General features: G+C 34.9%; 1 protein-coding gene across 2 annotated transcripts in view; it reads right to left on the bottom strand.

Moving 5' to 3' along the window:
* Window positions 1–27,710, bottom strand: part of PKHD1L1 (PKHD1 like 1) — a 167,600-nt gene that overhangs the window by 50,351 nt on the left and 89,539 nt on the right. For both annotated transcript variants that reach the window (XM_053559209.1, XM_053559208.1), the window contains exons 50-62: window positions 26,973–27,164; window positions 18,984–19,135; window positions 17,641–17,800; window positions 16,841–17,012; window positions 12,611–12,699; window positions 12,103–12,251; window positions 10,616–10,745; window positions 9,057–9,175; window positions 6,858–6,987; window positions 4,881–5,054; window positions 2,641–2,744; window positions 1,752–1,881; window positions 888–1,009 (exon numbers count right to left, since the gene is read on the bottom strand). In XM_053559209.1, the coding sequence (XP_053415184.1) occupies window positions 888–1,009; window positions 1,752–1,881; window positions 2,641–2,744; window positions 4,881–5,054; window positions 6,858–6,987; window positions 9,057–9,175; window positions 10,616–10,745; window positions 12,103–12,251; window positions 12,611–12,699; window positions 16,841–17,012; window positions 17,641–17,800; window positions 18,984–19,135; window positions 26,973–27,164 (1,823 nt within the window). The remainder of the gene's footprint in view (window positions 1–887; window positions 1,010–1,751; window positions 1,882–2,640; window positions 2,745–4,880; window positions 5,055–6,857; window positions 6,988–9,056; window positions 9,176–10,615; window positions 10,746–12,102; window positions 12,252–12,610; window positions 12,700–16,840; window positions 17,013–17,640; window positions 17,801–18,983; window positions 19,136–26,972; window positions 27,165–27,710) is intronic.

Below are 27,710 nucleotides of genomic sequence, written 5' to 3'. Positions count from 1 at the left end.
CGACTGAGGGCAACAAAGTGAAACTGTCTAAAAAAAAAAAAAAGCAAAAACAGATTATGATAAAAATAGAGTCAAATGGAATTCATGCTATCGATAACTTTAAAGATTTGGCATTGAAATTTGAGTTCATTCTAATAGCTATAAATATATAATGAGAGAACATCTTTACCTCATGTATACTAAATTTCAGTTTTCAACTTTTATTTTAAGATAATAATTAATAGTTATACAAAACCTCCATCCTTATCCCACGTTTCAAAGACGACTACATTGAATTCCTTTTTTGATCTTATGGTATAAATAAATATAACAAAAACAAAAGAAAGCTGACTATTTTCTTCAAGTCTTTCTTCTGTACTTTCTGGTTTTTATGTTTCTCATTAATTGCACTTCATATCTAAACAAATAGCCACAGGAACTGAGGAACGTGATGGGAAACAAGAAGGTTCCAATTAGTAACATGGGAGAAATGCAAATAAGCTTTCACATTGAATTGTAACAATTTTGGATGGGAAAGGGAATTAGAGACTGTAATTTTCCATAGGAGGGTGGAGACTACATCCAGAATTAGGCAGTAACAGATGTGAAGCACTCAGTCAATTAGCAGCAGAGACCCTGAACCAGAATTTGAAAGTAATAAATGATGTTAGAGAGAAAAAAGGAAAGAAGAGAACAGTTAGACAGCAAAACAAAGAAAACAAACAAACAATGACTATCAGAGCCTACATCTTGCTAAGAGTTCCGTTCACTCCTTTACGTAGCTCATTTTTTTTAATTTCAGCAATCTCTCAGGATGAAATAGCTTTTCATAACATTTTGAGATTTCTCATTTCTACAGAAATTATGATTATAAATTATAATATTGTACAATTATAAATTTGGTCTACCTCAATCGCTGCATGCCAGAGAGTTGAACTTAAATCTTTTCTGTTCTGATAGGTTCCTGGCCAAACTGAAAGTGAAACCAAATTTCCTCGGACCCGGTTGGCATCCCCCCATATTCTTATGCCTATAAAAATAAAAATAAAGAAAATACAAATGAATACTATGGATGGCGTCCTTCATTTTTTCTATGAAATCATCCTTCCAGTTTGAGCCTAACCAATGATCCTCTTAGACTTTAGAGTGAGTCCTCTGAACTCTGACAGTGAACTCTGAGATCTTCTGGGGTGCCAGTTAATTCTGTGGGTTCACAGCTCTCCCGTGGACTGCAACAAACACATCTATTTATAGCTTTTTATATACATTTAAAAAGTTTTTGTTACACTTTATATGGATATGAAAGATACAAAACATACCTAAAATTTTATATAATTTTTTTTTATAAAATGATGTTTATTTAAGCTAACTCTATTATTGATACATGTATGTGAAGGGTATTCTAAAAGTTGTAATAATTTAAATAATTAGTGATTAGATGAATCAAATAAAAATATGATCTGTTAGTAATTCTGCCAAGTTCTAGGGTGATAGTGTCCAATATGATAGTCATACATAGCCACATGTGGCTATTCGCATATAAATCAAGTACGATTTAAATTAAAAATTCAGTTGCTCAGTTACACTAGCCACAATTTAAGTGCTTGGAAGCCACAGCCACATGTGGCTTTAGTAATTACTGTATTAAGCAGCACAGATATAAACCTTTTCCCTCCTCACAGAAAGATCAATTGGACAGCATGACTGTAGAGTTTACAGATAAGATTGCCTGAGAAGGATATGTGATTTGAACCAAAATATTATTATCTTACCTTCCCCCACTGTAAAATGAATGATGTTATCATCTATGTATAACCCATCTGTCCCAAACACACCAATTGCTGGAGAGAAACTATGGTGAAAAGCACAGCCTCGGATATAAGATGCTCCATGTTCTTGAATCTATAAAACACGGGAATTCAGTAAGCATTTATAAAATAAAACTAAAATATATTAAAAGAAAAGAATTGAAGGAGGTGATTTTTCAGTCAATGATCCTTGATCAACACTCAATTTACTTTTACTTAAAGGAAGATGTTTGTCCAATAAGTCTTTGAATCCTGGGAAATTTACATACATCTTGTGTTTATTATTAAATAAAACATATATGCTTACTTTAAATGCTGATGAAAAATTATCAAGTGCTTTTCTATGCATTTATATTTCTATTATGGCCTAAAAATATATAAAATTATTTTTCAAAATAGTTTACCATATGACAAGTTAAGATTTTTTAATTACAAAAAATAATATTCTAAGCAAGGGGTTAGTTACAATTCAAATGTTTGTAAGAACAAGTCAGTAAGCAAGTTTGAAGTTTCAACGCTAAACCTACAAGATTTTTTTTTAATTTCTATTAAGAAATATGCTTCTTTCATTTTCCTCAAATCACTAGCCCTCTCAGAATATTTATTTTCTCATTTTTAATAAAGGCATAAACATATGGACATGCTTTTCATGTGGGAAATTTAAGCAACATTCACTTTGTTTAACAGAAACTGTTTGAACAGTTAATGGGAAATACATGCAAGAAAGTTTTCTTATATTAGAATATAGTTTAGCTATGTAAGACATGGCTATTTAGTTAAGTCAAATGAAAATAAAAGTAAAAATATTTATGGCATTTTTCATATATGCAAAAATTAAAAATAAAGTACAAACCTGTCCTAGGTTAAGAAACGTTACAGCGTATCTTGGATCTGTGCTATCCCTGAAGCCTTCTTGACCACTGTGATAAAATTCCACGTTACTTATTCTTGCATTTCCTGGAATAGTGGTACATTTAAATTTTTTTTTCTTACAACAGTTAGAATCAGACATTTTTGAAAAGCTACATAAAGTTTAAATTTTTTATGAAAACTTCATTTTTTATTTTCTTCTTTAACCCTGAAAGGCAGTATTTCTCAAATCTTTTTGTCATTGTTTCCTTCACAGAATCTTTTTAGACAGTTTTTTCCTAATGGCCTTCTCTTCTTACAACGTTTTAATAACAGGTTTATCATATATCCGTTAATATATAGTGGCTTTTTGGAGGAGTAATATTTAAAATGTTTGGTCCCCCAAGAATCAAGTTTCACCTCGTTGGGGGTAACATTGTCCCATTAAGAATGTATAACATAAGGAAGACACGAGATTTAATTTACCTAATGTTTCTGTTGGCAGATTATGGCCGTTAGGTGAAAGTTATAGTGGGATAACTGCTCAATATAAAGATTTTCTAAAATAGAGCTGTTACAAAATGGAATATGTGGATAAGTCTGGACCTACAGAAATAGTTCAAAGCAAGAATGAATGATCAATCCTGGGACTGATTATAGGACACAAATATCATCTCCCAGGAAAAGCCAGGATAACTTGGAGGAATGACTGATTGCCAGTCTCAGAAGAAAACTGCAAGATGTGCTTTCATATCAAAAAGAGAAGAGGCTTAAAAAAACTAAATCACATTAAAAGGTTGGGCATCAACATGAAAAGATTCTGCAGGCCGAAGAGAGCTTGTGAGTACCAACGAGATTAAGAGTCACAATGGATTTGAATATATGAAATGTGTTTAAATCCATGAGCTTATACTAAAAATAAAACAAAACAAATAAAAACTCTTTGGTACCTTTGGAGGATCCTTGGGAACCAGCTCACTATTTTTAAAACTAGTCAATATAGGGAGAGAATCAAGCATTTTTCTTGCATTTCCTATAAGAAATTTCCTTCAAGGTAGTGACATGGTGGTTTAGGGTGCTTCTCTTTGTAGAGGTATCACAGATTACAGATGAGCAGGAATGGCAGAATTAAAATGTCACCATTTTAAACTTCTGTGATTTAATTGTGCTAGGAAATGATCATTAATTGCTGCTAACATAACAAGAGGAGAAAGAGTCATGGCTACTGATGAAAAAATACAACTCCAGCTATGGAGAATTCTTGCTTAACAATTGAGCCTGAGTCCGATCGGGGTTCTAACTTTAAACTATTTATGCATTGGAAATACAGAGACCCAGGAACAAGTTAAGTTCCAGGCATGCAATCTCCAAGGAAGTTCACAAACTCTTAGAAGAAGTGCTACTTACCTCGTTGCTGACTATAACCATGGTCACCTTCAGGGTACTGCCCTTGGCCAGCTGGTGACTGCAGTGATATTCAGCAATGAGGTTTGTAGCACTTTTTCTAGTAGGAATTTGCAAACCTGATTGACCTTGTAGATGAACAGCTTCTTTTACAAGTAAATTTGAAGGAAAGAGAAATGAATCAAAGTAATTTAAAATTCATAACCAACAGCAATGTGGATCTTATTTAGATCCTGATTTGAACAAAGAGAATGTAAAAGAAGGAAGGAAGGAAGGAATTGAATGAGCTGGAGAAATGGGAACTATTATTTGATGACAAGAATTACTCTATCACTTGCTCCATTTTTTGGTATATGATTGAAATGTTTCTTAAAACAAGACCAAGGGACCAGACGGTCTGTTGTGCTTGTTAGAAGATAATTTCCATTTGAGTGACAGGATGATTTAGCTAAGGTCATTGTTTGATAATTCTTATTGTTTAAGAGGATAAAATGAATGGCAATCATCTTAGGAAATTTACTTGGAAGGTAAATTTACTTGGGCTACATAATTAACGCTGAAAGATTTATTTTTCTACATAATCCTGTTCAGAAGTGACAATTAGGTAAGCACTGATTGAAAATGGAAGAGACTATGTTATGTTTCATTTAGAAAAATAAGTCTCAGAAAGAGGGATAGAGGGAGGGGGTGGGGCCTTGGTGTGTGTCACACTTTATGGGGGCAAGACATGATTGCAAGAGGGACTTTACCTAATAATTGCAATCAGTGTAACCTGGCTTATGGTACCCTCAATGAATCCCCAACAATAAAAAAAAAAAAATAAGTCAAATTTATACCAACCTTTAAATGTTATCATATTTTCAGTGAAAGAGCCAACCAGAATGCGTGCACCAAAAGAGTCCTTGAACCAACCTGGGTAATCTTCACCAACTATTTTGATGTTCCTACTCAGTAGCCCAACATCAGCTGCTAATGTGTAGCTCTGACCTGTTTCAAGGACATGGTAACTTTCAGCTGTAACAGAAGGACAGCTAGGTTACTGCCAGTGCTGAGAAATACTTGTATTTATTACTCTTTATAGTTCATAGGCTAAACAACCTCCTAACATGCCCCAAATCTGCAAAAATGCATGGACTGATCAAATTTAAACACTGGAGCATATATGAATGACAAATGATATTATGCTATTCTTTTATTTACAAACTGAAATAAAATTGAAAATATTTCTTCCATGTATTTTAAAAAGATTATGATAATCAGCAATTATAAAGTTATTGCTTAAAAAAAACTTGAGGGTAGTTTGCGATCGTTTCAAATTACATATGAAAAAATTGCATGGCAAATTGAGAAGCATATGGCAATTTTAATAGATGAGGAATGAAGTAGAGATAAGTAAAATAATTTTCCTGAGGCCCTGAGAAGAGGCAATATAGATATTTTTTCTCCTTACACTTAAACCTTGTTTTGCTCCATTTTCCCGAAGCATATTTTGTATGAACCGCAATTCTTTCTAAACAGAAGTAGCGTATCAAAAACAGTCTGTATATTTACATCTTAATTATTTGTGAAAACATAACCTAAATCTCACTCTACACTTCCAGAAATCTTACTCAAAACTTTAAGACAAACAGGTGTATGTCAGAGAGAAATGTTTGATATTTTTTCTTTGTTTCTTTTTCTTTTTGAAACAGAGTCTCACTATGTAGCCCTGGGTAGAGTGCTGTAGCGTCACAGGTCACAGCAACCTCAAACTCTTGGACTCATGCAATTCTCTGGCCTCAGCCTCCCAGGTATCTGGGACCACAGACACCAGCCACAACGCCTAGCTATTTTTTGTTGCAGTTGTCATTGTTGTTTAGCTGGCCTGGGCCAGGTTCAAACCTGGCTCCCTCAGTGTATGTGGCTGATGCTGTAACCACTGTGCTATGGGTGCCAAGCAGAAATGTTTGATATTCTAAATGAAAGAATCTGTAACATCAGATCTCAAAAACCAATTGTTTTTACTATTAATTGTGATTAAAGGTTATCCGATAAAACAATTCTTTTTCACTTAAAGAAAATTAGGTGACATAGAATTACAGACACATGTGCTTCAAAAAGTTCTATTAAGCTGCTTTTTTGTGCAGGTCAAAGGTCTGCCGGTCTATTCCGCAGGAGCTCCTATGTGCATCCGAAGCTTCTGCAAGGCTTTTCTAACCTCACAGTCCTGTCCCCTCCCACTTCCTGAGATCCCAATGGAGGTAGCCTGTCAGACGCAGGAAGGCTGGGGTGCTGGGAAGGCCCTGCTCCTATAAATGGAACAGTCATCTTGGATGATGCTTATATCCTTTCTCCCTGAGAATTATAGTTCTATCATTTTATTGTAGCTAGTCTCAAGGCAGCAACAGCAAAGAATGTCCATGGAACAAATTGAATAAAGCTTTTGGATCAAGGATTCTCGCATTTCAGTGTACACAAGAATCAGCTAGAAGCTTGCTTAGAGTACAAAGTGCGGAGCCTTACCCTATAAAATGTCATAAGAGTAGGTCTTTGCTGAATGAATGAATGCATACACAAGGGGCAATGGAAAGCCAACACACGAACAGCAGCACCCCTGGGGTGTCAGTGCCAATCTGAATGTAATGTTCCTATAAAATATTCTTTTTTTATTTTTTATTTTTTTTGGCTGGGGCTGGGTTTGAACCCACCACCTCCCATATACGGGGCTGGCACCCTACTCCTTTGAGTCACAGGCACCACCCTATAAAATATTCTTTATAGGAACTCTTTCAAGACAGTTGAGTTATATTTGTATTTGGTTAAACAGCAGCCACTTACCACGGTGAGTGTAGGAAAGGCTCTCATTGAGAATGAGAACTTTGCGATCATGCAGGATTTTAACAATACTCCTTGTTTCTGACTGGTGGAAATCATAGCTTGTGGTTGTTATCACAATCTCTTCTCTCTCCTTAGAAAGAGCCAAGTGCCAAATTGAGAACATTTTAAAAAATAGTTTTACATTTATTAATAACAGTATTAAAAATTCAAATTTAATTCTTATCTGATTAGCTATCACACCATTATCAGAAAAAAATGGTACATTGAGGTCTCTAATAGCAAACATGCTTGTGTTTGATATTGAAAGTTCTGAATTTTGAATTATTTCAGCATTTCTTTAAATTCAGTAGTTTGTTTAAATCACAGCAATATATATACATATTTTTAAAAATCAAAGAAATGGTAGGAAGTGTACTCATATTTTTATTAAAAACTAATCAGGACAATATTTAGGACTTAATAAAATTTCCCTAAGTTTTTTTTTTTTTTACACAGTTAATTATCACTTCATGTCCCTGAAAGGTGTTAGAAAGGGCTGAGGAAAGTTAAAGGGCAAGGCTAAGTTCTTTACTCTGTATACTAAGCTCCTTCTTGTCATCTAAGTCTCTGCTCAAATGTTCCCTTAAGAAAGGCCTTCTGGACACCCTATTTCATGTTATCTGCCACCTTCTACCATGACAGTCCCTATTATACTACCTATTTTGTTTTCTTTATCATGTGCCTTATAATCTGGGATTAACATAAATTTATTTGTCCATGTAACATCTATATCTCCAGTCCCAGTGCCAGTCCCACGATAGCTTGAACATATTTCACCACTGAATCCCCAAAGCCTTAGAAAAGTATGTGACGTTTGTTTAAATACTACTTGGATAAATAATTTGCATAAAATATTAATTGGAAAAATAATAGGGATACTGAAATCAATTACTCTCTTAATTTTTTATTTTTTTGCAATTTTTGGCCAGGGCTAGACTTGAACCTGCCACCTCTGGCATATGGGGCCGGTGCCCTACCCCTTTGAGCCACAGACGCCACCCTAATTACTCTCTTTAAAAAGTAATCACACCCAACCTATCACAAGTAAGAATATATTGTAAGTAGATAACTTTCCCATAAACCCTCCTTCTATTTACCAATTTTAAACTACATTGAGGCCAAACCCATATGTTTTGATTATTTGCTCAGACTGAGACTCTCTTTGTTCTAATCCTAAAGCTCATTCTTACCAGAAGGGAACTGGCTGAGATCTGAGAGCTTGGAAACAGAATCCATTCATTTCTCTGATTCTTTGGCATTGTGGTATATGGCACACCTCTTGGGGGGCAGGACCCAATTATAAGAGGGACTTTACCTAACAAATGCAATCAGTGTAACCTAATTCTTTGTACCCTCAATGAATGCCAAAGAATAAAAAAAATACATGATGTACCTAAATCTAGATTTACAGAAGCTATAAATATGCTTTTCCAAGAGAAATACTTATTTTAATGGGATATATTTGTGGGTTTTTTTTTTGTTGTTATTGTTGCTTAGTTCATTCTAAAAATAAAAGTGAACAAGCAAATAATAAAAGAGGATTTGTAAAACGTGGACTCTGTGGTCTGCATATCATTTATGTATATGGTAAAGGAAGAGATGATGAGAATTGGCACCATTTATATTTTACCAAAATCTCTCATTTAACACAAGCATTATTTGGATATCACTGGGCATCTGGATTTGTTTTCTTTCCAAACCTTAACATGTAAAATCACAAATCACAAATGAAGAGGTAAACAAAGAAACAATAAAATGTATTTAAAATAATTCCATTTTCTGTTTTGCAACAAATTATGATAAATATTTTTAACCTAGAATTTTTATATTTTTCTTTTTTGACTAGTAATATATATAAGGTTCTTTCTATATTCCACAATTTTTAAATGCCTGCAATCAGGTCATCCTTTGCAAAGTGATTGTAAAATACAAATCTCTGGCGGCGCCTGTGGCTCAAAGGAGTAGGGCGCTAACCCCATATGCCGGAGGTGGTGGGTTCAAACCCGGTCCCGGTAAAAAAAAAAAAAAAAAAAAAAGTAAAATACAAATCTCTCATCTAGTTAATCACATGAGAAAATAAAAGTCTCAGAGTAGGAAAGAACTCTTTCTTAGGTGACCCACTGTGTACGTTCATTTTCTGCCGTAAAGTATTTTCTCTACCTGCCAATCCACGGCATCTGTCAGAGATAGCACTTTGGAACCTGCCTCTGCAGTTTCTGATAGTTTAGTTTTATATATTGAATGTGGAATTCCATGAAGATCCAGTTCACCAAACACCCCTGAAGGAGAAAAACACATTCCTATCAATTCTCCCCGTGGCACTGAGTTAGCTGCTATTGTAAAATGAAACTGTTAATTGATATATTTTAGTAAGTGAGTGAATGTTTGAAAATAGAACGATGTGTAAGAAGACTTTAATCCTTAGTCCTACTTCTAGGAATGTGGTGCATGGAAATTAAAACCATATAGAAAGCATGGATGGCTATGTTCACCACAGCAATATTTGGAAATATTAGAAAACTGGAATTTATCTAACTGTACATCAATAGCAAAAGGATGGAATAAATTTCATTATATTAATACACGTGCTGTGGAGTAATAATCCTATGAAAAAGAAAAGTTTTATCTATAAGTTTTGATCTAGAAAGATGTATGTAATATGTTAGCTGAGAAAAGAAAATTGCATAATGACATAATGAGTTTTATCATGATTTTATAAAAGGAACAATATGACTACTATAAATCGGTGCATGTAATATGAATATAGTCATAGATAAAGAACATAGGAGACACATAAAAATTGTTATGCTAGATTCCTTAAGGGAGACAAAATTGGAAAGATGTATATTTCTAATAAATATTTTCTTGATGGTGTTCTGTGTTGTTGGAAGTGTCACTTTTGAAATAAAAAACAAACACATAAAACATATATATGTATGTAATATGCCTTTTCTCTCTGTGTGTGTATATATATATATTTTTTTTTTCTTTTAAGATTGAATTACCTCAGGAAATTTGCCAGTGGTGAGCTATTTAAACTTGAGCCATGTTTTTTGTCCCCTTATTTACTGGGTGTCAGTTTTAGAAAGTGTACAGTGGAGCAATTGTAGCGCATGCTTACATGTGTCTCCTAAATAAATATGCAGTAGTATTCATACAAGCAGTTGTCCGTTGTGACCAAATTAAACTCTTTCAGGGTGTTTGCATTCTAGGCTCCAATAGGAACAAGCACAATGTACCCAGGCAGCTGGGAAATTAAATCTCAGCAACTGTTGTGATTGAATAATTGATAGCAGAGTCAACTGATGCACAGATCATTTATTAATAGTGTAAATGGAATAATGTGCAGGGCAGTTACTTTAAAGAAGAAAGCACTAAAGTATATGAAGGGGATTATTACTGACATAAAAAAAGATTACGAAGAAAACCAGACCAAAGAAATAATACACAGATGGAGAGATTTGTTAATGTTAGTTTTGTAATAAGTTCTGTTTTGGTTTAAAATGCACACATTCATTATCGATTTTTATCTGGTGTAATCAGATATAATTTAATTTTTTTACATTTCTCCTACTTTTATATAACCCTTTACTATACTCAACAGTCTGTAAACGCTACTGATACCATAATACCATGATCTGATTCGTACTTTAGTGATGTATATTTTGAAGTGGATTCTCAAAACCGAGATGACACTTTCAGTATCTGGAGACACATACCTAAGACTTTTGCCCCTTGATTTGGTCCTTCTGGAAGAGCCCATTCTGGGGTAGAATGATTTCCTCTGAGAACAATGTTTAGTTCTCCTTTAAAAGGGTCATCTTCCCAGCCACCGATTAATCTACCTCCCTACAGTGAAATAGAAAATCATTAATACTTAAAAATTGAGCAGAAAAAGTAAATCCCTCATAAAAAGGGGGGTTAAGAAGTCACTGGTAGCCTCCCCTGGTAAAAAGGAATGAGTTTTGCTACATAAAGAACAGTACTATAACTGAAAGTAACTTTAATTTAACCCATTTACTTTGGGATAGGCAGTTAATTCAAATTCAAATTCAATACCTATATACTATCAAATATCTAGACCTAAAACTGATGTCTCTTAAAACTAAAGTGGAGGTGTTTGACCAGATCCAACTGCATTTGAATGTCCTACGCCACAAACAAAATACACTCTTCCACTTACACCCAAACTATGCCATTTCTTAGCCATCGTTGTTAATAATAGGAGCTATCGTTAAATGCTTGATGATTCCATGTCAGCCATCACGTGTAAGGCGTCACATCATGTAACCTTTACATTAAAGCCATGAATTGGTATTATTATTCTTATTTCACAAGTGAGAAAATTGATGCTAAAAGAGGTCAAGTAACTTACCCAAGGTTACCCAACTGAAAAACAATGAGATAAAGATGCAACAGCATCTTTAATTGACCTCAAAGCCAGACATCAAAGTATAATGCACTTTTAAAACATTAAAGCCAGTTTTCTGGACTTTGTTTCTTTCCTCAAAGAAAAGCTACTAAACATTTTTATTTTTTAATGGTGCCTAATAGCTTTTTGGGTAGGATGTCCTTTTTGGGTAGGATGTCCTTTTTCACACACACTGACAGGACCATTTCCATTAAACTGAGAAAGCTGTTACATGTTCAAGACCATCTGAGTTTCACAAGAGAAGGTGGTGATTGTTTCAAATAATTGCAACTCCTTGATTATCTTCTCTTGTTTTCATAATTTCATCTATGCCCATTTGTTTTAAGAAAAACTGTTTTCTAAAATAAAAAAGACTACATTATCTTAAGTTTTTTCTGTAACTCCTAGGGATTGATTCTTCGTTGGAGCAAGTGGTCAGATATAGCCTTATCTAATAATAGCACACATAGCTATATTTCTATGTAGAATTGAAACTGGGTAGACCTCACATTCCAGAATACCGTGACAATTACTCCTCAGAAATGTTTAGTGGAGAGTAGAAGTACAGGGTGGCCATAAAGTTTGTATACAATTTAAATAATTGTTACTATTTAAATCACACACGAACTTCATGGCCCCTCTGTGTATTGGATTTACCCGGGGCATGCATTTTGTAGGCTAAAAGCCAGCTGGACTTTTATTCACACCAACTGAATGTGCTCAGTAGTTTTTCAGTAAATCTACATTTTAGAACTTGATTAATAAGGATTTAAATGACAAGACCCTTACTCTTACCTGCAGTGATATATATGTAGCATTCAAAACAACTTTTCTGGAAGAAGTCGCCGCAGCTCCTACGTGATAGTTATCTTCCAGTTCTAGAACCCCCCAAATAATGAGCCTTTCCATGGGTGGCATCTCAGTGTCAGCTACAATCCATGTTCCTACAAAACAACACTTCAAAAATATAATCCATAGACTACAATCTATAACAGAACATGGACGGATTATCAATGAGTCCTGGTTTTGAAGTTTATGGTCCATCTTTCCACAAAGATTGATTCCCATCTCTTCCAGAAAATCTGCTATTGTTAATAGTCTGGTGGAAACTCACATAAACCCCAGAAGGCCAGGTTCAGCATTCAGGGCAAATAACAAGAGTCCATTTGTTCACATTTGCTTTTTTATCAAGGTGTGCTGCAGAAAGATAGAAACCTAACTACTGTGGCATCTTCCCTGCCATAGAAGTTATATTCAATTATATAAACACATACATTTTATTCATTTGTGTTTATGTGTTTACCTTCAGGAATAACCACATTTGCTCCCGGGTAGGGTACAGTATAATTATTTTCTCGAGATGATTGCCAAAAAGAATCATTTGACCATAAACTGAAAAAAAAAGAAGGGAAATATTTCCATAAATCATTATATTTGTATATTTAATGACCACCTCCTTAGGACGTAGCACTATATTAGATGTTTTAGGGTTGACAGAATACAAATTAGATAGTTTATAATTTCACTAAATAGGCAAGCTAGTATGTGCAGTTAGTAAACCACTTGACACACACAAACTACATGTTGTTGTTTTTTTCCTTTGAAGGAAATTACTTTTCCACCCACAGTTTGAGTCACTTTTTCTCCAATTAAATCTATTTGCTGTGATATATACCTTATTTTTTAATAACGTGTAAATTATTCAATTTTCTAATAAGATTTTACATAGTGGAGAAGTTAAAAAAATAAAAAGCATGCCTTGTCTGTTTAAAAGACCCTTGGCACATGGTGCTATTTCATGAGGAAAGGTGGTGAATGATATAACTGGATAGACTCTGGGAAGGGAGGGGCAGGAAGAATGGTCTTGGAAATGGGGAGGATGATTCAGTGAGAGTAAGGCTCTGCTGGGCTGGGGTGAGGGTGGTGGTTCTGTATCCAGATTGAGGGCTATGTGACATTGGAATAAATATGGAAAGAACATTGAAGGACAGTCTCCACTTTTCATCATTATGCCTGCCTCCTAGAAACCATCTCTTAATTGAAATTGTAAAGAATAATATAAAGTTGATGGTATTTCCCTGTTGGAAAATGTTCACAATCACATGTAGCTCTCTTGACCCTAGTAAACAAAAATTAAAATTCTATGATACTAAAAAAAAAATTCTATGATATTAACCTTGTATCTGTGTTAGTATTTCGTGATACTAATATTTTTATTAACTATTTATATGCATTACTAAGAAATCTGTCAGTCCAAAATCCTCTTTAAAAAGTTTGTCTTGGAAGCAGGCATGGTGGTTTGTTTCTGTAATCCCAGCTACTGGGGAGGCTGAGGCAGGAGAGATTGCTTGAGGCCAGAAGTTTAAGACCACTCTAGGTAACATTAGGGAGACCCTGTCTCTAAAAGTAAAAAAAAAATTATTTCCATATATGCACATAAATGTTGATTAGATCCAATTTAATAGTGAGCACATGTGGTGTGTGTTTGTCCATTCTTGTAATTCTTCACTTAGGAGAATGATCTCCAGTTCCAATCCATTGAAAATTCCAGCAGGTGGGAGGGAGGAGGAGGAAATGGGTAAATTCACACCCAACATGTACAATGCACACTATCTGGGTGATGGGTAACTTATATAACTTTGACTCAAACTGTACAAAAGTAATGTACACAACCAAAGTGCCTGTAATATTCTTTAAAAAAAATAGTCAAAAAGAGAAAATTTAGCGGAACATGGTGGTGCGCATTTAGTCCCAGCTACTCAGGAGGCTGACATGAAGGGATTGCTTGAGGCCAGGGGTTCAAAGTTACAGAGAGCTCTGATGGAGCCACTGCACCCTAGCCTAGATGACAGCGAGAGCCCATCCCTAAAGGAAAAATAAAATTGTCTTAAAGAGTTTCAAAAAATAGTTAGTGGTTAAGGGTTATTTAGATTTAAAAAAATTTTCTTTCTTTCTTTCTTTCTTTATTTTTTTATTGTTGGGGATTCATTGAGGGTACAATAAGCCAGGTTACACTGATTGCAATTGTTAGGTAAAGTCCCTCTTGCAATCATGTCTTGCCCCCAGAAGGTGTGGCACACACCAAGGCCCCACCCTCCTCCCTTTTAAAGGTTTGTATCTATCCGGCTAAATAATCTAATCAGCTTGGTACATATTCAAGACTGATTTAGTCTATCTCTTCTCAAGATTAATACGTGCTAGTCCTTCCTACTTATCTTCACCAGCACTATCACTATTAGCACACGTGTTATTCTTATTTGCAGCCCAGTCCCTCCGAAACAAAGCATTTGAGTTGCATAGGTTTAAGTTTTATATTGTAATCTTGAGGCCCCAGTTGTTTGTTTTGGCTAATAGCTATCTGAATAATACAGAATAATCAATCCAATCGTGGCTATTTCCAGTGGAAAAAAATTCATACTGTGGGGGGAAAGCAAAACTATATTCTGATACATATAGCATATCATCATAGTACCTTTACCACAGTCTGGTCTATACCAATCTAAATCTATTATGCTAACCAAATAAATGTTAATTAAATATTTAATAACTATATCTACTTAGAATATATAAGACCATTTTATTCAGCGACCTTGATGATTTATATGTCTTCTAAAGGTCTCCAGGCCTTTTTATGAACACCCTCCCTACCAGCTTTCTCCTCTGTAATACATACTCTGAAGATTAGCAAATACCATCTTTTTATTTTTTTTTTTTGCAGTTTTTGTCCGGGGCTGGGTTTGAACCCACCACCTCTGGCATATGGGGCAGGCACCACCCTAAATATGGTCTTTTTGAAATGTAACTTTGAGTATGTCACTTCTAAGCTTGAAATCATCCAAAGGTTTCTCATATTTCTCAGAACTGCCTGCATGACCTAAATAGTCTGTTTCCATACCCTGACTCCAGGATCCCCCTGCTCAGGAGGGCCTGGCCAGTTCTGAGACATCAGGGCCTCTGTAGAAGTTGCTCCCTGCCCTGGAATGTTCCTTCCCATCCTTCTCAGGGAAAGCTGTTCCTTGTCCTTTGGGTCACAGCTGGAGTGATCCCTCCTCTGGGTCCCTCCTCTAGTGGATCCTCCTCTAACCACTCCCCCAAGACAGTCCCTGCTACATCATTCTCTGCGTAAGGACCTTCATTTCCATTCCCTTTATAATATGTTTCATAAGTCACACTTAGGTACTTTATTTTCTGTTTACTTTTCTGTCTGTTTATTGGCTTGTCTTGTCTGTCTCTTTGGATGAAATGCAAGTGTCATGAGGTCAGGGATTGCATCTATGCTATTCATAATTGAATCCCCAGTGCCTGGCACATAGCAGGTACTTGATAAAAGTTTTTTAATGGTTGAAAGAATATATAAACAAATTTAATTATTTATTTTTTATATAATAAAATAAAAACTGCAGTATCTATATATTTTGAGATGTAATTCATCTAATAAATATCATTGAGGTTGATACACAATGGGGGGATATTAAGTGTCCACTAAATATTAGTTTTTCTCATCACCATTATTTTTACCATCATTAATTAACCATTAGGGATGCAAATATACATCAAATCAAGATCATCCCTTTAAGGGTCTTAAGGATAAGTAACAAGATATGCTAATATCATCATGTATGTAATTGCTATGACAAGGTAGAAAGTGATGTTTCACATAAGTAATAAAGGTAAAGAGCTATATAAGTTACAAAGATATATAGTTTATAACCAGAAGAATTAAAACATATTTAAGACATCAAATATTTGAAATAAAATTAAATAAGTTATATTATGAGATTTGCCCATGATGGTTATTCTAGAGACACTGTTTGCTAAGAAAGCAGTGGATTAACAAGGAGACCTAATTTCTAGCGCTGTGCTGGATGAGCCATCACCAAGTCCTGTGATCTCAGGTAATTCATTTATGGGCTTCAGCTTTCTGACCTACCCAATAAGGGAGCTGGGCCAGGTCTAACAATCCAAATCAAACGTTCTGCAAGCATGAGGTTACCAGTTAATGCCTTGTAAGATTTTTCCTTTTTTTTTATTATTAAATCATAGCTGTGTACATTAATGCAATCATGGGGCACCATACACTGTTTTTATATACCATTTGACATATTTTCATCACACTGGTTAACACAGCCTTCCTGGCATTTTCTTAGTTATTGTGTTAAGACATTTATATTCTACATTTAGTAAGTTTCACATGTACCCTCGATCCTATAATTCCTATACTAGGTATATACCCAGAAGACCAAAAATCACATTATAACAAAGATATTTGCACCAGAATGCTTATTGCAGCCCAATTCATAATTGCTAAGTCATGGAAAAAGCCCAAGTGCCCATTGATCCACGAATGGATTTTTCTATTTTTTAATTAAGGTGGTTGTAAGACTCAAGGACAGCAATGAGAGTGGAAGTACTGTGTAATCTACAAAGCTCTGTGCAAGCAGAAGGTATCATCTCACCCCTAGCACATGAAAAGGACTATGTCAAGAGATACTGAAAGATGCTAATTTAAGAGGCTTACATTCTTATTACATACTTATATGTGGCTGGTCTCTTCCTAGGAATTGGTTGTCTTGATGGGGGATGTACAGGAAAGCAATCCTGGAGAATGCAGCAGTAAGCTTGAAAATTAATAGTAACATCTTTCACATGGGGATCCAGGGTCCCAGAAGTGGGCTGATTGTGAGGAAGGTCATTCTTTCCCGACACTGAAAGTGAAATAAAAATGGTTTAAATTAACATGATGATCAAAGTATTTGAATGTAAATAAAATCATGGCATTTAAAAAAGTATCCTTTATGTATGTAACTTGGAATAATTCAAATGTACGGAATAGGTATAGAGAAATTCTAATAAAACGTACATTTTATTAAGAAGCACATAGTCAAAAGATCTCGACACAAATGAATGCTTAAGAATTTAATTAAATTATATTTTTCAATATTTCCATTTTTCAAAATAATTAAATAATAAAATGGAAACAAAATAGATAATATAGGCCAGCTCCGATTATACTCATTTTTCCTAATTCTGTGAAATAAAACTACTGGGATCATGTGTAACTATGTTTGTGTTATTGTCAAACATAAAATCTACGTTTTTGTTTCAATTCAAGGTGTTTTCTAGCCTAAATTTAGTCTCCAGTCCTTTTATACAACAAACAATTATCGAGTCCTGCTGTATACCATATGGCATAACACATTTGTCCATTTAGCAATTTGGCTTCACACATAAAGCATCACATAATCTCTACATATACACGAGCATACATACATATATACACTGTGCACACACGCACACACATACACACATCACTTCTGCCTCACGAGTACACACCCAAGTAGTACAGAGTACTCGTGTTTGCTTCAAGGTGCCAGTCTCCGTTCTTGCTAGTATTCCAATTTAATGGATTTGAAGAACCATTCCTCACATCAATAACATTAAACATATCAGGATTTTGAGTGAAGTTATGTGATATAATTACATAGTCTTCCTCCTAGAAAAGTTTACAGAAAAATGTGGCTTATTTTATAACAGACTGCATAACAATACCTTAATTTTAATTACATACAATTAGCCCCTCTATTACATTAAGACTTCAAAATTCTGTCTTGATTTTGTTTTTTATCCTGCATTTATATTTTACTTATTAACATTTTACATATCTGTGCAATAATGCTGGCTCCATCATTACGGCAATGAAAGGATCCTCTACTCTTTCCTCTGTGTGTCCTTGTACACACTTAGGTATATATGTGTGGGCGCATAAATAGTATGTCTTTAGAGAATATTTTATTTCTTTCTTCAAGTGACAGATGAAATGGTGGTGAATATTTTATTCTATAATGTTGAAAACATTTAAAATACGCTGTGCAAATATGTACTATATATAGAATAACAGGTACAGAGAGAAATGCTCAGTTCAAAATATTGGTTATTGTTGCAAGTAGAGAGCAAAGAATGAAATCAGAGTAAATCACACAGGGGGCTTCCACTTTATCTACCATGATTTATTTTTAAAAATAGAAATTAAATGTACATAATAATATAGAATAAAAATAGAATTTTTTCTATAAAAAAATAGAAATTAAATGTAGAATATAAATGTCTTAACACAGTAACTAAGAAAATGCCACGAAGGCTATGTTAACCAGTTTGATGAAAATATTTCAAATAGTATATAAAACCAGCACACTGTACCCCATGACTGCATTAATGTACACAGCTATGATTTAATAAAAAATAAAAAAAATTGAAATTAAATGTTCATAGAATGGTGGCAGGCATATAGGTATTGATGTGTTTTTCTGAAATAATTCTCTGTGGGTATGATACACTGCATGATACAAACAAGAAAACCCTTAACTGGTGCCTGAGACATCTTGAACACTCAATTAATATAAGTTATTACCATGGTGATAATAACAGGGATACAAGTTTCATACAGTAGGAATATGGCAGAAAATTGCTTACTTCACATTCTTAAAGGGGGCTGTTTGGGGTTTACTTATTACATTTAAAATGGGTTGTGGGTGACATGCAGAACTTATCAGGTTGATTTGCAAAGCAAGGGCCCTCTAGGCATAAAACGGGTATAAGTATGAGCATGTAGGCTGTGTTTGAGTGATACGCAATTATTAAAAACTATTCGAAGATAGGTTTGATAGCTCTTTGTTTACCTTAAATCCATAGAATGTTGATATATATGATATATTAGTTATGTGATCCACACCCTTAAAATACCAGTTAATGTGATTTGCGCTTGGAATCAGAGCCATCCATCCAGACGTGTGAGTCAGTCGTTTCTTCTGAAAGGGAACAACACTTGCACCTATAGAACATAAAACGAGCAAATAATAGCAAACTCTAGAATACTCCTCTTTTATAAACAAGTGAAAATGTAAAATATTGGTCTAGCCCATAGAAATCTCTAAAGAGGTCAGCATAGCATTTTATTACTTATGTTCTAAACGACTTTGTTTAACTGAAGATTTCAGATGTTTCATATTACATTTAACTGGAATGTAAAATGCTTTCCAACCTGCAGTTTTGAATTGAGACAGGCCTTTATTCCTTAGGGAATGATACACTTGAAACTTGATGATGAGTGTGACTACTAAGACAAAGTGCTTAAATATATTAATACAATTTTTCAAATTTCATTGGTTTAAACATAATTCCATTTTAATTCTTTTAATTATTCTTCAAAATCCGTGATTTATGGTGTATACAAACATAAGTTCTGATTCTTTCTTAGCATTGCCTACATCTGTTGAGCTAATTAAAATCCATAAAACCAATACTAATTTTTAATAGTAAGTAATTTTATTTGACTTTAATGAAGTTTTGATTTGGAATGCGTAGTGAACAGGGCTATGACTAGACCTATCACTTAGCATTGGCCAAGATATTCACACTTTGAGAATGAATAACTTGCAAGCTGAACTACTTGTTAAGGGAAAAACCATATAAGTCAGTAATGCTTTGATCGGGAGAGAGTGCCTGAAAACTTTAGTAGAATATTTGAAAAGGTCTCTTACCCTATAAAGAAAATATCTTTGATTAATTGGTCCTATTTTTTCTCTACCTTCCCATCCACTTTTCATCCTGCATTGGTTTTATGTTAAATCAGTGACCTTTTACCTTAGAATTTAGGAGGAAAAAGCTATGGCGGGATCACACCTATAGTACATAATGCAAGGGTACATGTCGGATCTATAAGTATACAGTATAAATGTCTTAACATAATAATTAAGTAAATGAGATGAGGTATATATTAACTAGTGTGATGTAAGTGTTCCTAATTCTATATGAAATCAGCACATTGTACCCCATAATGCATTAGTGTATACATGATCTATGTGTTTATGATTTAATAATTTAATAAAAAGAAATTTAAAAAATTAAAAAATAAAGCAAACTCAAAAAAGTAGATCATTATTCATTTCCTCTTGGATAATAAGTGAAGAGAAAAAGTCACTTCCAATATGAAGGGGAAAAAAATCCACTAATTTCCAAGCTTTATGAGTTAGTGTTAGTTCCATGAGCAGAGGCATGAAAAACTTGTACTACTAAAAACCTTGGGAAGTATGAGAAGAACTGTGATTATTTGGATTATTCTTCAGCACATATCTACTCCTCTCCCCTCCTTGAGAACAAAGTAAATTTCCCTGATCTGTTGATATGGGGGATTTCTTTTGCCCTATGGGACATCAGCAGAACTGACACTAGCAAAGGCTTGAAAAGTGCTTGCTCAGTGAGGCTTGACATCTTGAGCCTCTCCTATCACAAGAAGAGCCTCCCTGAGATGACTGCTCTCCTTTCACCTGAGACCCAGAATGAGCACAAGTGGAGCCAGCTGAGCTTGAACACTGGCAAGAAACAAAGCCCATCAGATCTTCACCTTGAAGAAGAGCCTCCCAGCTGAGCCCAGCCTCAGAGTTAAGGGTTGGCAGTCAATTTTTTAGGCAAATGGAATTCAGAAGAAAAGAGGGGTTGCAATCTTATTTTCAGATACATGTGGATTTAAAGTAACCAAAGTCAAAAAAGATAATGATGGTAACTTCATATTGATCAAAGGAAAATTACAAGAAGACATTTCAATTTAAATATTTATGCACCCAATTTAAATGCTCTCAGATTCTTGAAACAGACCTTGCTTAGTCTGAGCAATATGATATCCTATAACACCATAATAAAATGGAACTTTAACACCCCTCTCTTGGAGCTGGACAGATCCTCTAAACAGAAATTAAACAAAGATATTAGAGATTTAAATGAGACCCTAGAACAACCGTACTTGATAGACATATATAGAACACTCCATCCCAAAGATAAAGAATATACATTCTTCTCATTGTCCCATAGAACATTCTCCAAAATTGATCATATCCTAGGACACAAAACAATCCTCAACAGAATCAAAAGCATTGAAATTCTACCTTGCATCTTCTCAGATCACAAGGCACTAAAGGTGGAACTCAACTCCAACAAAAACGTTCAACCTCACACAAAGGCATGGAAATTAAACAACCTTATGCTGAATGACAGTTGGGTGCAGGAAGAAATAAAAAAGGAAGTCATTAACTTCCTTAAGCATAACAACAATGAAGATACAAGCTACCAAAACCTATGGGATACAGCAAAAGCAGTCCTGAGAGGAAAACTTATTGCTTTAGAAGCTTACATTAGAAAAACAGACAGAGAGGATATCAACAAACTCACAAGCCATCTGATGGAACTGGAAAAAGAAGAACAATCTAAGCCTAAACTCAGCAGAAGAAAAGAAATAACCAAAATCATCAGAGATTAATGAAATTGAAAACAAAAGAATCATTCAGAAAATTAATGAAATGAGGAATTGTTTTTTTAAAAAAATAAATAAAATAGATAAAACTTTGGCCAGACTAACTAGAATTAAAAAAGTAAAATCTCTAGTAACCTCAATCAGAAATGACAAAGGGGAAATAACAACTGATCCCACAGAGATACAAGAGATTATCTCTGAACACTACCAGAAACTTTATGCCCCCAAATTTGACAATGTGAAAGAAATGGATCAATATTTGGAATCACACCCTCTCCCTAGACTTAGCCTAAATGAAATAGATCTCCTGAACAGACCAATTTCAAGCACTGAGATTAAAGAAACAATAAAAAATCTTCCAACTAAAAAATGCCCTGGTCCAGATGGCTTCACATCAGAATTTTATCAAACCTTCAAAGAAGAGCTTATTCCTGTACTGCAGAAATTATTCCAAAAAAATTGAGGAGGAAGGAATCTTCCCCAACATGTTCTATGAAGCAAACATCACCCTGATACCAAAACCAGGAAAAAAACCAACTAAAAAGGAGAATTTCAGACCAATTTCACTCATGAATATAGATGCAAAAATTCTCAACAAAATCTTAGCCAATAGATTACAGCTTATCATCAAAAAAGTCATACATCATGATCAAGTAGGTTTCATCCCAGGGATGCAAGGCTGGTTTAATATACACAAATCTATAAACGTTATTCACCATATCAACAGAACCAAACCAAAGACTATATGATCCTCTTAATAGATGCTAAAAAAGCATTTGATAAAATTCAGCATCCTTTTCTAATTAGAACATTGAGTAGTATAGGCATAGGTGGTACGTTTCTTAAACTGGTCAAAGTTATCTATGCTAAACCCACAGCTAATATTTTAATGGAGTTAAACTGAAAGCTTTTCCTCTTAGAACTGGAACCAGACAAGGTTGTCCTCTGTCACCTTTACTATTCAACGTAGTGCTGGAAGTTCTAGCCAATACAATTAGACAAGACAAGGAAATAAAGGGCATCCAAATGGGAGCAGAGGAGGTCAAACTCTCCCTCTTTGCTGATGACATGATCCTATACTTAGAGAACCCTAAAGACTCAACCACAAGACTCTTTGAAGTCATTTAAAAATACAGTAATATTTCAGGATATAAAATCAAGGTCCACAAGTCAGTTGCTTTTATATATGCCAACAGCCAAGATGAGACTTATGTCTTTAATTAAGGGAGTTGTGTCTCCCTTCACCATAGCCCCAAAGAAAATAAAATACTTAGGAATATACCTAACAAAAGAGCTGAAGGACCTCTATAAAGAAAATTATGAAACCCTAAGAAAGGAAATAGCAGAGGATATTAACAAATGGAAGAACATACCATGCTCATGGCTGGGAAGAATCAACATAGTTAAAATGTCTATACTTCCCAGAGCAATTTACTGATTCAATGCCATCCCTATTAAAATACCAACATCCTATTTTCAAGACTTACAGAAAACGATTCTGCGTTTTGTATGGAACCAGAAAAAAAACCCGTATAGCTAAGGCAGTTCTTAGTAATAAAGACAAAGCCAGGGGTACCACCATACCAGATTTTAGGCTGTAATAAAAGGCCATAGTGGTCAAGACAGCGTGGTACTGGCACAAAAATAGAGACATAGACATTTGGAATCGAATGGAAATCCAGGAAATGAAACCAACAACTTACAACCACCTAATCTTCAATAAACCAAACAAGAACATTCACTAGGGGAAAGACTCCCTATTCAATAAATGGTGCTGGGAGAATTGGATATCCGCATGTAAAAGACTGAAACTGGAGCTGCACCTTTCCCCACTCACAAAAATTGATTCAAGATGGATAAAAGACTTCAATTTAAGGCATGACACAATAAAAATCCTCAAAGAAAGAATAGGAAAAACACTGGAAGATATCGGCCTGGGGAAAGACTTTATGAAGATTGCCATGGCAATAGCAACAACAGCAACAATAAACAAATGGGATTTAATTAAATTGAAAAGCTTCTGTACAGCCAAGGAGACAATAACCAAAGCAAATAGACAACCTACTCAATGGGAAAGGATATTTGCATATTTTAAATCAGATAAAAGCTTAGTAACTAGGATCTATGCAGAACTTCAATTAATCCACAAGAAAAAAAACAATCCCATATATCAATGGGGAAGAGAGATGAAAAGAACCTTCTCTAAAGAAGACAGACAAATGGCTAACAAACATATGAAAAAATGTTCATCATCCCTAATTATTAGAGAAATGCAGATTAAAACCACCCTGAGATACCACCTAACCCCAGTGAAAATAGCCCACATCACAAAATCTCAAAACTACAGATGCTGGCATGGATGTGGAGAGAAAGGAACACTTACATTGCTGGTAGGACTGCAAACTAATGCAACCTTTTTGGAAGGAAGTATGGAGAAACCTCAAAGAACTCAACCTAGACCTCCTGTTTGATCCTGCAATCCCATTACTGGGCATCTATCCAGAAGGAAAAAAAAAGCCTTTTAATATAAAGATACTTGTACTACGCTGTTTACTGCAGCTCAATTTATAATCGCTAAAATGTAGAAACAGCCTAAATGCCCTTCAACCCAGAAATGGATTGGCAAGCTGTGGTATATGTGTACCATGGAATATTATTCAGCTATTTTTAAAAAATGGAGATTTTGCAGCGTTTGTATTAACCTGGATGGAGGTGGAACACATTATCCTTAGTGAAGCATCACAGGAATGGAGAAGCATGAATCCTATGTATTCAACTTTGATATGAGGACAATTAATGACAATTACTGACATGGTGGGGGTGGGGGAAGGAGCAAGCAGACAGAGAAAGACAGAGGGCGTGAGGGTAAGGAAAAGAAAAAAAAAGAAGAAGAAATAAAATAGTGACTAATTCTCACATAAATTGGATTTGATTTTAACTAAAGTACATTACTTAAACATTAATTCCCAGAAGACCAAAAATCACATCATAACAAAGATATTTGTACCAGAATGTTTATTGCAGCCCTATTCATAATTGCTAAGTCTTGGAAAAAGTCCAAATGCCCATCAATCCACGAATGGATTAATAAATTGTGGTATATGTACACCATGGAATATTATGCAGCCTTAAAGAAAGATGGAGACTTTACCTCTTTCATGTTTACATGGATGGAGCTGGAACATATTCTGCTTAGTAAAGTATCTCAAGAATGGAAGAAAAAGTACCCAATGTACTCAGCCCTACTATGAAACTAATTTAGGGCTTTCACATGAAAGCTATAACCCAGTTATAACCTAAGAATAGGGGGAAGGGGAAAGGGAGGGGAGGGAGGGGGCAGGGGAGTAGAGGGAGGGGGATTGGTGGGATTACACCTGCGGTGCATCTTACAAGGGTACATGTGAAACTTAGTAAATGTGGAATGTAAATGTCCTAGCACAATAACTAAGAAAATGCCAGGAAGGCTATGTTAACCATTGTGATGAAAATAGGTCAAACGGTCTATGAAGCTAGTGTATGGTGCCCCATGATCATATCTATGTACACAGCTATGATTTAATAAAAAAATAAATAAACAAATAAAACAAAAAAACATTAATTTTTACTTCAACTTGTTAATGTTTAGGATGCAGGATACTGCATCCTCATTTATAAGTGAATTATGTTTGTAATGTTCCCTTTATAATAATATATTTTTTCTAATTTTAATATCAAGTGTATCCAGGTTAAGTAGAATGGTTTTGAAGTATTTATTTTGTTTCTATTATCTATAACATTGGGTGTGATCTATTTTTTTTGAAATTATCTTTTATCTTTATAAATATTAGTTGTCTATTTTTTGATACTTTGGGGAAAAAATAATAAGAAATAGTTAATTGATGGATCCATACTGAACCTCAGAGTCAAAGCATCTACAATTGACACATTCTTATTTGACAATGTGAATGTTACTTTCTTTGAATTACTATTATTATTACTATTACTATTATTGCTTAATACTTTGTTGCAGCAATCGTCTGATTTCTTTTCTGAATGTATTTGTTTTCGTTCACGTGACAAAATCCGTATCAGTAAAATAATAAGAGGGGAGAGATTGCGGAGGTTTTTTTTCTGGTCCCTATCTTAAACATTGTTATTGTTGTTAAAGTTTAAGCCTTTTTAATTTCGTGAAGGTAAAAAATAGAAGCCTAATAAACACATGTATATGTGAAAACAAAAAAAAAAAAAAAAGAAAAGAAAAAAAGATTTAATACATGAGTAGCATACTAAGGTGATATTTGGTGAATATATAGGAAGAAAAGTGATGGTGATTTTGGGTCACAGAAATCTAACGTTTTACCTATTTTCTAGATCTAAGACAATTCACATACCAAGAGCCCCTCCACTGAGTGGGAGAAACCACTGCATAGTAGGAAAAGGAAAATATGCAGACTTTCCAAATTATTAGATCATCTTGGCTCTAAACTGATATTAATCCTCAAATCCTATACTCCACCATGCTAACAGGTCCACCCTCCAGAAGGGGGCTTATGAAGGACAGGTGATAGAATGAGTCTTTCCTTAGTGTCCAGTGGGGCCATGGACCCATCTTATGGTTATTCCTTCAGTTCCAGAATGTTTAGTGGGAATAGATACGAAACTCTGAAGCAAGGGGAGAAGATGGAGTCCTTACAAGAAATATTTTAAGAATAGGATCCGAAAACACAGAGTGGAGTAACAAAATTCCACCATGTCCTGATGGACTTCACAACAGTAATTTTAGGGCTATGCATGACTGTAATACTAGAACTCTTGGAGGCTGAGGCAGGTGGATTGCTTGAGACCCACCTGAGAAGAGTGAGACACCATCTCTATTAAAACAATGGAAAAAATAGCCAGGCATTGCGGCAGACACCTGTAGTCCCAGCCACTCAGGAGGCTGACGTAGAAGGATCACTTGTATCTCAGAGTTTGAAATTACTGTGGGCTAGGCTGACATAACAGTACTCTAGGGCAACAGAGTGAGACTTTTGTCTCAAAAAAAAAAAAAAAGTAATTTTAGCAGTTATTATGTGGCTAGTATAATCATGCTACAAATTTTCAAAATGTAATTGGTTTATATTGAAACGCATTATTTTAGTGCATAGTGTTGTCTGTAGGTTCCTGGCTCATGCATTTGTTCAATGTTCCTCAAGCCCTTGTTTCGAGTGTATAATTTGTTTCCTGTTTGGATTCTAACATAGATGTTGTTTTCTTTTTCAGTGTTCAAACCTTCAAGTAAAAAATCCAAGAAGATGATGACAAAGGTCTAGGAAGACATGTAAATTAGCAGCTCAAAGTACTATAATACACTTACCAAATGAGTAATACACTTACCACTTACCAAACGAGTCTGAGAGAACCACGTCCTTTTCAAGCAGAGAAACTGGGGAAGGCTTGTTGAATGCCAGTCGGTGGAAGCTGACTGAGGCATCACAGACGGAGCCAGGGAACCCAATGCTCCACTCGGCTTCTTGAGTGCAACGGGAAGGGTCTAATAATGAGCTATGTGGAATAACAGTGTGTCCTTTGTACCCTAGGAAGCAAACACAGACAGCATGTTTTCTATTTCATGTTAGAAAACTAACCGCCCCCCCCCCAAATAGTGTACAATATAACAGGTAGTGTGACCCATAGTATCTCCAATAAAATCTAAAATTTTAGTAATTCTTTTATTTGTTGGCATGGGGCAAGTGGTCCTCATACAGAAGCTTTGCAGCGACTTCAGTCAGGGACCTTATTACAGATGCAGCTGAAACACAGGATCTCAAGCACAGTGACAGTCAAAGTAGGAGATGGGAAGTGGCATAAGTAACTTGATCAAGGACATGCAGGATTTAAATCTAGGCCATCAGGCCATAAAGCTTGTACAAATAGACCATCAACTAACAGTAGAACCCCATGGTGAATTAAGTAAATCAAAAAGGTTACATAAGGGTATATATATATATATATATATATATATATATATATATATATGAAGCATCCAAATGTTCTGCCTCTTTAAAGCCACAATTAGAATTTGGCTGTGGGCGGCGCCTGTGGCTCAAAGGAATAGGGCGCTGGTCCTGTATGCCAGAGG

The sequence above is a fragment of the Nycticebus coucang genome, chromosome 13 (assembly GCF_027406575.1).
Source record: "Nycticebus coucang isolate mNycCou1 chromosome 13, mNycCou1.pri, whole genome shotgun sequence".
NCBI lineage: Eukaryota > Metazoa > Chordata > Mammalia > Primates > Lorisidae > Nycticebus > Nycticebus coucang.
Note: the sequence above shows the minus strand (reverse complement) of the source record. Positions and strands in the feature narration are given on the sequence as shown.